Genomic DNA, 16281 nt, shown 5'->3' on the forward strand with positions numbered 1-16281 from the left:
CTGTGTTAGCCAGGATGGTCTTGATCTCCTGACCTCAAGTGATCCACCCGCCTTGGCCTCCCAAAGTGCTGGGATTACAGGCATGAGCCACCGCACCTGGCCTCACTGCACTAGTAGGGTTTTCATTCTGTATGAGTTCACTTGTAAGGAAGGAGCTGTGACTCTTCATTACAGGAGTTTTCAACTTGACTGATTCTACCCATTTCTCTTGTGTGCATTTTCTTATGTTTGACAAGGTTTGATAAGTGGGAGAAGGCTTTGTCACAATCACTGCATCCATACGGCCTCTCTCCTGTATGTGTTCTTTGATGTACATTGAGTACTGACTTTGTGGTGAAAGCTTTTCCACATTCATTGCACTCATAAGGTTTCTCTCCTGTGTGAATTCTCTGATGGGTAATGAGACCATATTTGTGTGAATAGGATTTTCCACACTCAGTACATACAAAGGGAGTCTTTCCTGTATGACATCTCTCATGTTGTATGAGGCATATTTTCTGGCTGAAGGCTTTACCACATTCATTGCATTCATAGGGTTTTTCTCCCGTATGAGTTCGCTGATGTATAATAAGAGTGCGCTTTGTGGTGAAGCCTTTACCACATTCATTGCATATGTAAGATTTCTCTCCTGTATGAGTTCGCTGATGTATAATGAGAGTACGTTTGACAGTGAAGCCTTTTCCACATTCGCTGCATATGTAAGATTTTTCTCCTGTATGGGAGCGCTGATGTACAATGAGATTGCTCTTCACGGTAAAGCCTTTTCCACATTCACTGCATATATAGGGTTTCTCTCCAGTATGAGTTCGCTGATGTACAACAAGATAGCGCTTCATGGTGAAGCCTTTTCCACATTCACTGCATATATAGGGTTTCTCCCCTGTATGAGTTCGCTGATGTACAATGAGATTGCTCTTCACAGTGAAACCTTTTCCACATTCATTGCACACATAAGGTTTCTCTCCACTATGAGTTCGCTGATGAGCAATTAGATAGCGCTTCATTGTAAAGCCCTTTCCACACTCACTGCACATATAGGATTTCTCTTCTATATGGGTTTGTTGATGTGCAATGAGACTACTATTCACAGTAGAGCCTTTTCTATATTCACTGGGTATACAGATTTTGTCTCTTGTATTAGTTTTCAGATGCTTAGAGAACAGGACACTTCTGGATAATTTCTCACATTGACCACTTCTAGGATTCTCTGGTATATGAATGTTTTCATGGTAAATGAGCTGAGACTTCCTAAGGAAGGTTTGCTCACATTCAATACATGCATGGGGTTTCTCAATTTTCTGAGTCCTCTGATGCTTAAAAACTTGGAATTTTGTATGGATGCATTTTGCATTTTCAGAAAATCTAGTTTTAGCATGCATACATTCGTGCTTAAGCGTTTTCTCACCTCCAATAAACTCAACAGGGTTATTTATTCCATGTCTTCTCTTCTGGTTTATTAAACTTAAACTTGATTTCAAATTTTTTCTGTACAAGTCAAATGTATCATGATTTTGCACTATAGGAAAATGTGTCTTGCTGAGATATACAGTATTTCTAAGTGTATTCTGTCCATTGCGTTGCTGCACACTCTTCAGAAGTCTTTGGTTTGGAGAGTGCTCTTGCAGAAGACTGTCAACTTTCCCGATTCCTAAGAAAGAACAGAATAACAAATTCTTCCATGAGAATTGCATGAGATAAAAATGCTTATGAGGCCGGGCACGGTGGCTCATGCCTGCAATCCCAGCACTCTGGGAGGCTGAGGCAGGTGGATCACGAGGTTAGGAATTTGAGACCAGCCTGACCGATGTGGTGAAACCCCATCTCTACTAAAAATACAAAATTAACTGGGCGTGGTGGCAGCTACTCCCAGCTACTCAGGAGGCTGAGGCAAGAGAGTCGCTTGATCCCAGGAGGCCGAGCTTGCAGCGAGCCGAGATTGCCCCATTGCACTCCAGCCTGGGGGGGTACAGAGCGAGACTCAGTCTCAAAAAAAAAAAAAAAAAAAAGCTTATGAGATGATTTGCTGGGGGCTGGCTCTTTATTGTCAACTCTATGATCCCAGTATAAAAGGAAATTATGAAGATATAAGCTGAAATAAGTAAGAATCAGATCCAAGAAAAGACAAAAAGTCTTTAAAGCTATAACAACATTAAAAAAGTTATCAGATGGGGAGATGAATATATGGTGGAGTTGCTTAGGTATCCTCAGATACTTCACATCTGTGACACCTTTCCTTAATGACTACAATAAGACTCCTATAGCCACTGTCCTTGCTGGTTCTCACTTACCTGGACAATTTTTATTTTGGATTTTAGCAACTGTTATCCATGGTTCTTGTCCATGTGCCAACTTCGAGAGTACATCTGGTTTGCTAGTTTGATACCCTGTTCATGAGGAAAGACAAACACAAACATACTGAACTGGAGTCCAGTATGTCAAGATGGGAAAATAATACATGCGATGAAGAAAACAATTTCCAAGTAAGCATTCTCTCTCAGAAGAGATTATACCACTTTGGGGTCAGAGAGGGGACTGAAAATGTAACTCTTCCAAACACCACAGTGACTATAAAGCTTTGATTAGGTGAGCATAAGACAGTGTCTGGGCATTGTAGGCACCTCTAGGTGACACAGGGGAACTATTCTTACCCAGTGATACTAGGTGGTTATAGTTCTCCACCATCACATCCCGGTACAGGTTCTTCTGAGCAGTGTCCAGGAGCTGCCACTCCTCCCAGCTGAATTCCACAGCCACATCCTCCAGGGTCAGTGATTCCTGTAATTACAAAGTCCTATTTAATATGATATAAACTCCTATTGTTAATATAGAAGTATATATATATTTTTAATTTCACAATACAGCCTGCATCTATATTCCTTTCTCAAATATACTTTGGTAGGAGCAAAATCCTCTATCTATACATGTTAGCACCTATTTCTAAATATTAAACATAGGCAAATGACATCAGGACAAATAAAACATCCCTACATTACTAATGACTTCACAGCCAATATAAGGATCTGTCATGAATAGACTCCACATCTTGAATTCAAAAAATAGTGCTTTTAAATAAATGTAAGAGAAAAGAAGAAACTATATAAGTATAAAGCACAAAAGGCCCTTAGATTTTATTTTTTAATTTTAATTTTAATTATTTTATTTTATTTATTTTTTTTTTTGAGAAGGAGTCTTGCTCTGTCACCCAGGCTGGAGTGCAGTGGCCGGATCTCAGCTCACTGCAAGCTCCGCCTCCCGGGTTCACGCCATTCTCCTTACTCAGCCTCCCGAGTAGCTGGGACTACAGGCACCGCCACGTCGCCTGGCTAGTTTTTTGTATTTTTAGTAGAGACGGGGTTTCACCGTGTTAGCCAGCATGGTCTCGATCTCCTGACCTCGTGATCTGCCTGTCTCGGCCTCCCAAAGTGCTGGGATTACAGGCTTGAGCCACCGCGCCCAGCCTATTTTTTAATTTTTAAAGAGACAGGGTCTTCTCTGTAGCCCCAAATGCAGTGCAGTGTCACGGTAATAGCTCAATGAAACCTTGAACTCCTAGGCTCAAGCGACCTTCCGACCTCAGCCTCTCAAGCAATTAGGACTACAGGTAGATGCTACTACCAATTTTGTAGACAGGGTCTTGTCATGTTGACCAGGCTGGTCTTGAAGTTCTAGCCTCAAATGATCCTCCTGCCTCGGCCTTCCAAAGTGCTGGGATTACAGGTGTGCACCACTGTGCCCAGCAAAAAAAAAACTTCTAACAGAAAAACATACGTACATATGTGTATTAATGGACAGATTAACAGCATTAATACCCTGAAGATTATTGGTGAATTGGAATATATAACTGTGGAAATGACAGAAAATGCAGTACAGAGAAAAAGAGATAAATCGTAACAAAGAAGTTAATAAATATGAAATACAGAGTTGTAAGACCTAATGTATGCCCACTTATGGTTTCTAAAAGGGAAAATAGTGTAATAGAGAAGCAATATCTATTAATAAATATCTAAAACCTAAAATATTTCAGGACTAAATACCTCAAATCTCAAATTCAGAAATCCCAACAAGTTCAGAGCAGGAAGTCACAACTGGTATGACACATCAGACTGAAACTGTCATACATCAAATGCAAAGGGAAAACTATAGAATCATCAAGAGACAAAAGACAGATTACCTACAAAGAAATAACAAAATATACTGATGGCTGACATTTCAATAATATAATCCAGAAACGTATGGAATATAATCTTCGAAGTCCTGATTCTTGCAGCAAAAAAGGCCAATTTTGGACGGCCATTTAGGATTAAAACACATGGCTAGCAGATGACTTGCTGTCTTACAACTGTGATATCAAGGACCTCTTTGTCAACTAAACTGTCATTCTCCTGCTTCACAATAACTTTTCAGAGAACTACAAAGGGTAAAGTAGAGGTAACTAAGATCCAAGGAAATACTGATAAGAGAATCTATCCTATATTACTGTGTGGGATGCTGCATAGTCAAGAAAGTAGACTCATGAGAGGGCACAACTGCTCAAGCCTGGTCAGCTTATCTCATTCCAAAATCTTTATGTGAGATGTCTATTGACTGGGTAAGTATAAAGTTAAATTTCTACCTCACTCCACTGTCCAAAAGAATTTATTACTGGGTGGAAATCTTGCAGGCCAACTCTAAGGTGGCCTCTGATAATCTCATTCTCTAGCTGCAGTGACTTCTGACATCAATTACCTGGGTTAGGCCAAACTTCCCAGGTTAAAAGCGCAATCCTCCACAAGACTGCTGTCACTTCAGACACAAGCTGCAAGCTTAAGGCTACACAGACCACCCTCAACTCCAACGAGCTTCCTACAAATGTGTGGAGCTACCATGACTCCCTCAGGTTTAATAATTTGATAGAACAACTCAGAGAACCCAAGAAAGTGCTGTGTTTACAATTAGCACTTTACTATTGCAAAATGACACAAATCAGAATCAGCTAAAGGAAAATATGCACAGGATGAGGTCTGGGAAGGTTCCAGACATAAAGCTGCTGACTGTCCTCTCCTCATGGAGTCCTGGGTGGCATTACATCTTCCTGACTGCATCATGTAACAATATTCAAGAGTACTTGCCAACCAGTGAGGCGCACCCAAACTTTGATGTCCAGAGATTTTATTGAGACTTCATTATGTAGGCACAGTTTATTGAAGCATTGCCCATGTAGCTGAGTTCAGTCTCCAGTTCCCTCCCCTTCCTGACTGGTATTACATGACTCAAAGCCACAACTCTTTAATCACATAGTGCTCTTTTTGGCATGGGCAGCCCCCATCCAGAGTCATGTCACTGCCATAAATTATCTAGGGATCCACTATGAGTCACCACTGTACATATAGATATAAACTATCAAATATGAGTGGCCCACTATGAATGACACAGACACTAACTTGGGTAATTACAAGGGTTTAGAGGTTACCTCCCAGGAACAAAAACAAAGGCTAGCCAAATTCTTTATTACGCTCTAGGTGTTCCTGTCCCTGTGCAGTACCATCCTCCTGAGTATCAAATGGCCTAAAAGCTTGTTTCTAAAGAAAAGAATACAGCAAAAGTGACGAGATGCCACTTTAAGATTACACTCTTTATGACTTCCATCTTGCTAGCAGAAGCTGTCATTTTCTAGCTTTGATTAAACAATTTGGCACATAGGGGAGGTGCATGTGGCAAAAAACTAAAGGTGGGCTAGACAAACAGACAGGTAGAAACTGAGGACCCCAACAAAACTGCCTCATTTCTCATTCTGGAAATGAATCCTCCCAACAACCACATAAGTGAGCTTAGAAGCGCATCTTTTCCCATTTCAGCCTTCAGATCAGATTCCAACCCAGCTAACACCTTGATTACAACCGCATCAGAGACTGTGAACCAAAGTAGCCAGCTAAGCCATGCTCTTATTCCTGAGCCACAGAAAGTGTGAGATTTTTTTTTAAAGTGTTGTTTCAAGTCACTACATTTTGGAGTAATTTGTTAGGTACTAACAGACAATGAATATAAGATATAAACTTAAGAAGAACTTATGAGGCCAGAAGTCGGGCATATATCTGTAATCCCAGTAATTCCAGAGGACAGTTTGAGCCCAGGAGTTTGAGACCAACCTGGGCAACATAGTGAGACCCTGTCTCTACTCTCAACAAACAACAAAAAATTAGCTGGGTGTGGTAGTGGATGCCTGTGGTCCCAGCCATTCAGGAGGCTAAGGCAGGCAGACAGTACTTGAACCCAGGAGGTTGAGGCTGCAGTGAGCCATGATTGTGCTACTGCACTCCATCCTGGGGAAGACAGCGAGACCCTGTCTCAAATAAAGAAAAAAAAAAAGGAATAAAAACATGTTCATGATATAAGTAAAAAGCTTTAAAAAAAAAAATGACTCCTGCATGGGAAAAAATATTTTGAACGAGCTAAAAGAGAAGTAAGACTCTAGAAAAATATTTGCAACATATAAAAGAATCAATATCCAGTCAAAATAAACAATTACAAATCAGTAAGACCATAAAAAATTAAATGAGGCCGGGCGCGGTGGCTCAAGCCTGTAATCCCAGCACTTTGAGAGGCCGAGACGGGCGGATCACGAGGTCAGGAGATCGAGACCATCCTGGCTAATATGGTGAAACCCCGTCTCTACTAAAAAAATACAAAAAACTAGCCAAGCGTGGTGGCGGGCGCCTGTAGTCCCAGCTACTCGGGAGGCTGAGGCAGGAGAATGGTGTAAACCCGGGGGGCGGAGCTTGCAGTAAGCTGAGATCTGGCCACTGCACTCCAGCCTGGGTGACAGAGCAAGACTCTGTCTCAAAAAAAAAAAAAAAAAAAATTAAATGTGCAAAGACTAAAGACATTTTATCACAGAATAAATAATCCAAAGAAACAACAAAGAGATGAGAAGGATCTGAACCTCACTGGTGAAACAAGGCAAAATAATACTGGATCATCTAGATCATGGAAAATATGCAATTTGATAACATAGTAAATGTTGGCAAGATTTGCAGCACTGAATGTTCTTTTTGTGCAGTGTTTTCCAACACTAACAACCAATTCTCCAATTATCTAAACATCAACTAGATGTCCAACACTTCAATTCAATTCTGACACTATGTCAGAATCCACAGATTTAAGGGTTAAATCCCACAAGACTGCCCCCTCTTGAGTTCCTCTGCCTGGCCACCCCACTGTCTGGGAAGTGAGGAGCGCCTCTGCCCAGCCGCCCCATGCCACCACTGCGGCCACTGCCGCCACCACCACCTTCTGGGAAGTGAGGAGCGCCTCTGCCTGGCCCCCACACTCTCTGGGAAGTGAGGAGTGCCTTTGTCCGGCTGCTGTGGACCCTCCAAGTGTGAAGTGACAGCCTGTGTGTGATTTTTCTGCCCTCCCCAAGTTTGCATTTGACATTAAATTTTACTTTTCTTCTTTTTTTTTTTTTTTTTTGAGACGGAGTCTCGCTCTGTCGCCCAGGCTGGAGTGCAGTGGCCGGATCTCAGCTCACTGCAAGCTCCGCCTCCTGGGTTTACGCCATTCCCTCACCTCAGCCTCCCGAGTAGCTGGGACTACAGGCGCCCGCCATCTCGCCCGGCTAATTTTTTGTATTTTTTTAGTAGAGACGGGGTTTCACCGTGTTAGCCAGGATGGTCTCGATCTCCTGACCTCATGATCCGCCCGTCTCGGCCTCCCAAAGTGCTGGGATTACAGGCTTGAGCCACCGCGCCCGGCCTAAATTTTACTTTTCAATTAAAAGTTTTAAACTGGAGAATATACATTAAAAAAAAAAAAAAAAAACCCTGCCTCCTCTTAAGATGCCAGTCACCAGTTCTGGGCTACCACTGTTTCTGACTAACTGGCTATAAATTTGGGGCTCCCACAAACCCCTCCTCAGGTTTGATAATTTACTAAAACAGCTCATAGAACTCAGGAAACACTTTACTTATGGTACCTAGTTAATAATAAAGGATAAAACTCAGGAATAGCCAGATTGAAGAAATGCATAGGGCAAGATATGGAAGAGAGCATCCAAGCTTCCATTCCCCTCTGGGTGTGGCATCCTCCCAGCACCCTGATATGTTCACCAACCTGAAGCTTGTTCAAGAGTACAAAAAATTAGCTGGGCATGGTGGCGGGTATCTATAGTCCCAGCTACTGAAGAGGCTGAGGCAGGAGAATGGCGTGAACCCGGGGGCGGAGCTTGCAGTGAGCTGAGATCGCGCCACTGCACTCCAGCCTGGGTGACAGAGTCAGACGCGGTCTATTGAAAAAAAAAAAAAAAAGGACGGGGGCAGTGGCTCAAGCCTGTAATCCCAGCACTTTGGGAGGCCGAGACGGGCGGATCACAAGGTCAGGAGATCGAGACCATCCTGGCTAACACGGTGAAACCCCGTCTCTACTAAAAAATACAAAAAACTAGCTGGGCGAGGTGGCGGGCGCTTGTAGTCCCAGCTACTTGGGAGGCTGAGGCAGGAGAATGGCGTAAACCCGGGAGGCGGAGCTTGCAGTGAGCTGAGATCCGGCCACTGCACTCCAGCCCGGGCGACAGAGCGAGACTCTGTCTCAAAAACAGAAAAAAAGGCCGGGCGCGGTGGCTCAAGCCTGTAATCCCAGCACTTTGGGAGGCCGAGACGGGCGGATCACGAGGTCAGGAGATCTAGACCATCCTGGCTAACACGGTGAAACCCCGTCTCTACTAAAAAAATACAAAAACTAGCCGGGCGAGGTGGCAGGCGCCTGTAGTCCCAGCTACTCGGGAGGCTGAGGCAGGAGAATGGTGTGAACCCGGGAGGCGGAGCTTGCAGTGAGCTGAGATCCGGCCACTGCACTCCAGTCCGGGCGACAGAGCGAGACTCCGCCTCCAAAAAAAAAAAAAAAAAAACAGAAAAAAAAAACAAAACAAAACTCACAGTCTAGGCGACAGAGCAAAACTCTGTCTCAAAAAATAGTTATAACAAATAAAACTCTTTTTTTTTTTTGAGACGGAGTCTGACTCTGTCACCCAGGCTGGAGTGCAGTGGCGCGATCTCAGTTCACTGCAACCTCCACCTCCTGGGTTCAAGGGATTCTCCTGCCTCAGCCTCCGGAGTAGCTGGGACTACAGGCGTATGCCACCACGCCCAGCTAATTTTTGTATTTTTAGTAGCCACAGGGTTGTTGGCCAGGATGGTCTCGATATCTTGACCTCATGATCCGCCCGGGATCACAGGCACGAGCCACCAAGGCCGGCCTGTTCAAGAGTTTTTATAGAACTTACTCTCCAGTCCATTCCTCCTTTCAGTTCCAATCCTCTAATTGCTTGGTCTTTCTGGGGACCAGTCTCATCCTGACACTATCTAGAGGTCTCATCATTAGTCACCTCATGAACAGAAACTCAGGTGTATCACAGGGGCACCTTATAAATAAATTTGGGGAAAAGAAAGATCAGCCTGTTACTATGTCTATATAGAAAGAAGTGGACATAAGAGACTCCATTTGGTTCTGTATTTGAGATGCTGTTAATCTGTGACCCTACCCCCAACCTTGTCCTTGCAAGAGACATGTGCTGTGGTGACTCAGGTTTAATAGATTTTGGGCTGTGCAGGATGTGCTTTGTTAAACAAGTGCCTAAAGGCTGCTTGCTGATTAAAGGTCATCACCATTCTCTTAATCTCAAGTAAGAGAAAAGCATTTGTCTCCTGCCTGTCCCTGGGCAATGTCCCTGGGCAATGGAACATCTCCCTGTAAACCCGATTGTATGCTTTGTTTACTGAGCAAGGAGAAAACCGCCTTTAGGAATAAGGTGGGACTTGCTGGAGCAATGCTGCTAAAAGGTTTATGGAGAGTTTGCATATGCATCTCAAGGCACAGCATTTTCCTTTAAACTTATTCATGTCACAGGGATTTTTGTTCATATGTCTTATTGCTGATTTCCTCCCTACAATGATCCTATTGTCCAGCCACTCCCTTATCTTTTTATGGTAAAGATAATTATCAATAACTACTAAGGGAACTCAGAGACCGGTGCCGAAGTGGGTCCTCTGTAAGCTGAGCGCCGGTCCCCTGGGCCCCGCTTTTCTTTCTCTATACTTTGTCTCTGTGTCTTATTTCTTTTCTCAAGTCTCTCGTTCCACCTAACGAGAAACACCCACAGGTGTGGAGGGGCAGGCCACCCCTTCAAATAACAAAAGACACACCTATTCCTCAGGAAGAAATTCTAAGGGTTTTAAGCATACTGTGCCATGAACTGGGAACAATGACCAAATATACTTCTTATCCATGTCACTTTCTATATACCAGACTGTGAAAAATAAATATACATTTGCTCTCTGCCCTCCAAATCTTTGGAATTGCTGAAGTGTCTTTTCTATGCTATTGAGATTACTGGTGCCTGGGGCTCTTCCGTGGCCTCAGGAAGGGAGCTGGTTGCCAGGCAAACCAACCTTGTGATAGACAGTTGGAACTTTCAGTCCCACCTCTCCAACCAACCCCTGACCTCTGTGGAAGGGAGAGGTGATGGAAATTGAGCTTACTACCAATAGTTAATGAATTAATAAATTATGCCTATGTAATGAATCCACCATAACAATAGAAGGTTGAGGTTGAGAGCTTCCAGGCTGCTGAACATACAGCAGTCCTGGGAGGGTAGAATACCCAGAGAGGGCATGGAAGCTCTGTGGCCCTTCCCCATTATCTGGACCTATGCATCTTTTCCAACTGGCCGTTCCTGAGTTGTACCATTTCACAATAAGCCAGTAATATAGTAAGTAAACTGTCTTCCTGCATTTTTTGAGCCTTCTAGCAGATGAATAGATCTGAGAAGGGGACTGTGAGGACATCCAATTGGTAGCCAAGTCCAATAGAAGCTGTGAGTAACCTGGGGACCCAGCACTTTTGAGGGGGGCAGTCTTGTGCAACTAAGCCCTCAATCTGTGGGATCTGTCCTAAGTCCAGGCAATTAGTGTCAGAATTGAGTAAATTTTAGAATACCTAATAGGCATGGAGAGTTGAATTGATGTGTGGGAAAAACCCCACATATCCGGTGTCAGAAACACTGTCTGAGGATAGAGAGTAAAACTGTTGTTCCTGCACATAGATACTCTTCTAAATGCTTTACATAGATTAACTCATTTTATGTCCTAACTTACTACATAGGTGCCATATCATTATCCCTCTTACAGATGAGAAAACTGGGTATATATGGCTAAATGAAGTATGCGAGGTCACACAGCTGGCAACTGGCTCCAGAGTCAACACTTTTGACCGTATGCCACACTGACCATAAAGTGGAATGTACTGAAAGTACCCATTAAAATGAACTGAAAGTATGCATTAAAATAAAAAATAACATAATTGATTTATCTGTAAACACTGATATAATTTCACAAAATTATCCTCAAGTAATACTGATATAATTTCACAAAAAAAGCCACTAACATGATCATGTAAAACCTTGTTCATGGTCAAGTGGTTTATAATAACATGCCTAAAAAAAAAAAAAAAAAAAAAAGGTGGGCATGGTGGCTCATGCCTGTAATCCCAGCACTTTGGGAGGCCAAGGCAGGCAGATCATGAGGTCAGGAGATCAAGACCATCCTGGCTAACACAGTGAAACCCCGTCTCTACTAAAAATACAAAAAATTAGCCAGGCGTGGTGGCAGGCGCCTGTAGTCCTAACTACTTGGGAAGCTGAGGCAGGAGAATGGCGTGAACCTGGGAGGCGGAGCTTGCAGTGAGCCAAGACTATACCACTGCACTCCAGCCTGGGCAACACAGCAAGACTCCGTCTCAAAATAAATAAATTATTTAATTAATTTTTTAAAAAGTTGGTTGGCAGGCACCAGCATGCAAAAAATGCCAATATACCAAAAATGGTCTGGAGTATGTACATTAAAATGACAACCATAGTTCCTTCTTAAGAAGTGATTCATGTATCATTGTAATGGTCAAAAGTTGAACTACCAAGAAAGCATGCATTCTTTCACATTGAGTCAACTTTTTTTCCTTCTTTTTTTTTTTTTTTCTGAGACGGAGTCTCGCTCTGTCACCCGGGCTGGAGTGCAGTGGCCGGTTCTCAGCTCACTGCAAGCTCCGCCTCCCGAGTTTATGCCATTCTCCTGCCTCAGCCTCCGAGTAGCTGGGACTACAGGCGCCCGCCACCTCGCCCGGCTAGTTTTTTTTTTGTATTTTTTAGTAGAGACGGGGTTTCACCGTGTTAGCCAGGATGGCTTTTTTTTTCCTTCTTTTTGAGACAGGGTCTTACTTTGTTACCCAGGTTGGAGTATAGTGGTACAAATATGGCTCACTATAGCCTCATCCTCCTGAGCTCTAGCAATTCTCCCACCTCAGCCTCCCCAGTAGCTGGGACTACAGGTGTGCACCACCACACCCAGCTAATTTTTGTATTTTTTGTAGAGACGGGGTTTCATCATGTTGCCCAGGCTGGTCTTGAACTCCTGAGCTCAAGCAATCCAGAATCTACTTCTTGAAGCAGAATGAACCCCCACCTCTACTCCCAAAAGCAATCTAGGTTAATTTCTCCCTAGAACAAAATTATTCCAGTATATACTTCCTTAAATTCAACTGACATTTTCAGGCCACCATAAATCTATCAAAAAATCAAAGGGAAAATATAACAAACCAAAAATCACCTGGGTCTTGATCATTTTCTTCTGTGCTCAGAAAATAGTGGAAAACATGGACTATACGTCTTTATCTCTTCTGCATTTGCCATGAAGTTTTCCTCGTCAGAAATATTAGTATCCACTTAAAGTTGTCCCCAGAAATTATGATATCCAAGGCCAGCAACCTCCCTCTTCTTCCTTCATTGCTTCACTTGAGTTATCTTGCTTCTGAGAGCCAAGACCTAAGGACTGATAAACAAAATGGCTGTAAGTATACATTCACCCTGGGTCCAGACGTTGTCACTGCTGCTCTGCACTTACCTTAAATAAAAGACTCTAATATTTCTAACAGTTCCTTTACTTGGTGCCTCAGAGGTTTTCATGGTTCTAAATGTGTGAAAGCTATGCCTTTCTTTTGTGAAGCAGAAGTGGCATGACTATTATAGAGAAGGTGGGAAAACAGAACTGGCACGGTACAATGCCTTAGAGGCAGGTGAATTCCCAGACAGATCAATTTTAGGAAAGAGAACACATGGAAGGCTCCAAGAATGTCTTTAAAAAGCATGTGTGTCCATGTACTGGTTCAAAAGTCTCTATAAGCTCTATGGGTATACATACCTCACATCAAGACCAATGTACTAAGCAAATCATAACAACTGTCTCATTTTCACATTATGCGCTAAAGGATTAACTTTACCCAAGAGATGTTTGTCCTTTGCCCACAGTTTCTCTTTTTTTTTTTTTGAGACGGAGTCTGGCTGTCTCCCAGGCTGGAGTGCAGTGGCCGGATCTCAGCTCACTGCAAGCTCCGCCTCCCGCGTTCACGCCATTCTCCTCAGCCTCCGGAGTAGCTGGGACTACAGGCGCCCGCCACCACGCCCGGCTAATTTTTTTGTATCTTTTAGTAGAGACGGGGTTTCACCGTGTTAGCCAGGATGGTCTTGATCTCCTGACCTTGTGATCCGCCCGTCTCGGCCTCCCAAAGTGCTGGGATTACAGGCTTGAGCCACCGCGCCCGGCCTGCCCACAGTTTCTATGAGGCAAACTCTAAGACTTTGGAATATGCTGCTTGATAAAACTGTCTTGGGTTATCAGGGCAATTTGAGTCATGCCAAATTGTCTATCCTAATAATGTGATTTACTATGGGAGGCCTTAGACCATGTGGTATTAATTTGATATATGGAGGAGCTGGAGATTGAAGTCAGTCACATAGGCAGTCAATTGTGTGTATGTTAACTGATACCCAATAAAAACTCTGGACACCTGTGGGGAAAAGAAAGCGAGATCAGACTGTTACTGTGTCTGTGTAGAAAGCAGTAGCCATAAGAGACTCCATTTTGTTCTACATTAAGAGAAATTCTTCTGCCTTGAGATGCTGTTAATCTGTAACCCTAGCCCCAACCCTGTGCTCGCAGAGACATGTGCTGTGTTGACCCAAGGTTTAATGGATTTAGGGCTATGCAGGTTGTGCTTTGTTAAAAAAGTGCTTGAAGGCAGTATGCTTGGTAAAAGTCATCGCCATTCTCTAATCTCAAGTACCCAGGGACACAGTACACTGTGGAAGGCCGCAGGGACCTCTGCCTAGGAAAGCCAGGTATTGTCCAAGGTTTCTTCCCACTGAGACAGCCTGAGATATGGCCTGGTGGGAAGGGAAAGACCCGATCGTCCCCCAGCCTGACACCCATAAAGGGACTGTGCTGAGGAGGATTAGTGAAAGAGGAAGGCCTCTTTGCAGTTGAGATAAGAGGAAGGCATCTGTCTCCTGCTTGTCCCTGGGCAATGGAATAACAACCCGATTGTTATGTTCTATTTACCAAGATAGGAGAAAACCGCCTTAGGGCTGGAAGTGAGAGGTGCTAGTGGCAATGCCGCTGTTTTATGTATGTGCACATCAAAGTATAGCACCTTTTCTTAACCTTGTTTATGACACAGAGACATTTGTTCATGTTTTCCTGCTGACCCCCTCCCCACCATTACGCTATTGTCCTGCCACATGCCCCTCTCCCAGATGGTAGAGATAATGATCAATAAATACTGAGGGAACTCAGAGACCACTGACAGTACAGTGTGGGTCCTCCATATGCTGAGCGCCGGTCCCCTGGGCCCACTTTTCTTTCTCTATACTTTGTCTCTGTGTCTCTTTCTTTTCTAAGTCTCTTGTCCCACCTGACGAGAAACGCCCACAGGTGTGGAGGAGCAGGCCACCCCTTCAGACACCAAGGCCTAGGTGAGTGGCAACAATGGTTACAATGGCTGGCAATAATAATATAAGGGTGTATATATAAGGGTATGATAATTTAAAAACATATGAAGCAAAACAGAATGAGAGAGGATTAGACAATTCAACAATAATAACTGAAGATTGCATTACCCTACTCGCAATAATAAAGAAAACAAATAGAAACTCAGCAAGGATACTGAAAACTTGGACAACATTATCAACCAACTATACTTAACTAATATTTAACACTACACTCAACAGCAGTAAAATAAACTTTTTTTCAAGAGTACATGTTGTATTCTCCAGGATAAGACCATATGCTGGAATATAAAACAAGTGTCAATAAATACTAAATATATTTTCCAACCACAACAATTTAATTAGAAATCAATGTCAGAATGAAATTTAGAAAATATCCAAATATTTGGAAATAAAATAGCACAGATCTGAATAACCATGGTTAAACAGAAAATCATGAGCCAGGCACGGTGGCTCACGCCTGTAACCCTAGCACTTTGGGAGGCTGAGATACGTGGATCACTTGAGGCCAGGAGTCCCAGACCAGACTGGTCAACATGGTGAAACCCCACGTCTACTAAAAATACAAAAAATTAGCCAGGCACGGTGGCGCGTGCCTGTAATCCCAGCTATTCAGGAGGCTGAGATGGAAGAATCACTTGAACCCAGGAGGTGGGAGCGGAGTCGGCACCATTGCACTCCAGCAAGGGCAAGAGCAAGACCCTGTCTCAAAAAAAAAAAAAAAAAAAAAAAAGAGGGGAAAAAGAAAATCACATGGGAAATTGGACATATTTTGAACTGATTGGAAACAGAAACACAACATAAACATTAATTAGCTGTCCCTAAAGGAGTTGTTGTTGTTGTTGTTGTTGTTGTTGTTTTTGGAGGCGGAGTCTCGCTCTGTCGCCTGGACTGGAGTGCAGTGGCCTGATCTCAGCTCACTGCAAGCTCCGCCTCCTGGGTTTACGCCATTCTTCTGCCTCAGCCTCCCGAGTAGCTGGGACTACAGGCGCCCACCACCTCGCCCGGCTAGTTTTTGTATTTTTAGTAGAGACGGGATTTCACCGTGTTAGCCAGGATGGTCTCGATCTCCTGACCTCGTGATCCGCCCGTCTCGGCCTCCCAAAGTGCTGGGATTACAGGCATGAGCCACCGCGCCCGGCAGGAGTTGGTTTTTAAAAAAAACTTTAAATCAGAAAAGACAAAAACCTGTATCACAAAACACCCTCAAATGATTATTCATTGTCCAAACTGAAAAAACTAGAAAACGGGGAGCAATTAAAACACAAAACAATTTGACTGAAAAAATAAAGGAAAGTGGAAATCAGTGAAAAAAAAAATTTTTTTTTAAAGTGTCCAACAAAGAATACGAAAAGTGACTGAAAAGATCAATAAAATTGATACTCATTAACTAGACTGATCAAGAAAAAAGACACAAG

The 16281-nt window shown here is 43.3% G+C and overlaps 2 protein-coding genes across 2 annotated transcripts in view; both read right to left on the minus strand.

Moving 5' to 3' along the window:
• Nucleotides 1–16281, minus strand: part of ZNF614 (zinc finger protein 614) — an 18705-nt gene continuing 2424 nt past the window's right edge. Inside the window, exons 2-5 of the mRNA XM_033224376.1 lie at nucleotides 12630–12851; nucleotides 2649–2775; nucleotides 2289–2384; nucleotides 1–1648 (exon numbers count right to left, since the gene is read on the minus strand). Of these exons, the coding sequence (XP_033080267.1) occupies nucleotides 138–1648; nucleotides 2289–2384; nucleotides 2649–2775; nucleotides 12630–12644 (1749 nt within the window). The 5' untranslated portion in view covers nucleotides 12645–12851 and the 3' untranslated portion in view covers nucleotides 1–137. The remainder of the gene's footprint in view (nucleotides 1649–2288; nucleotides 2385–2648; nucleotides 2776–12629; nucleotides 12852–16281) is intronic.
• The window catches only part of ZNF432 (zinc finger protein 432), a 26798-nt gene continuing 24081 nt past the window's right edge, over nucleotides 13565–16281 (minus strand). The window contains exon 6 of the transcript XR_004440506.1: nucleotides 13565–13625. The gene's annotated coding sequence lies outside the window, so the exon portion shown is untranslated. The remainder of the gene's footprint in view (nucleotides 13626–16281) is intronic.

This window comes from Trachypithecus francoisi, unplaced genomic scaffold, assembly GCF_009764315.1.
Source record: "Trachypithecus francoisi isolate TF-2019V2 unplaced genomic scaffold, Tfra_2.0 Lachesis_group12, whole genome shotgun sequence".
NCBI lineage: Eukaryota > Metazoa > Chordata > Mammalia > Primates > Cercopithecidae > Trachypithecus > Trachypithecus francoisi.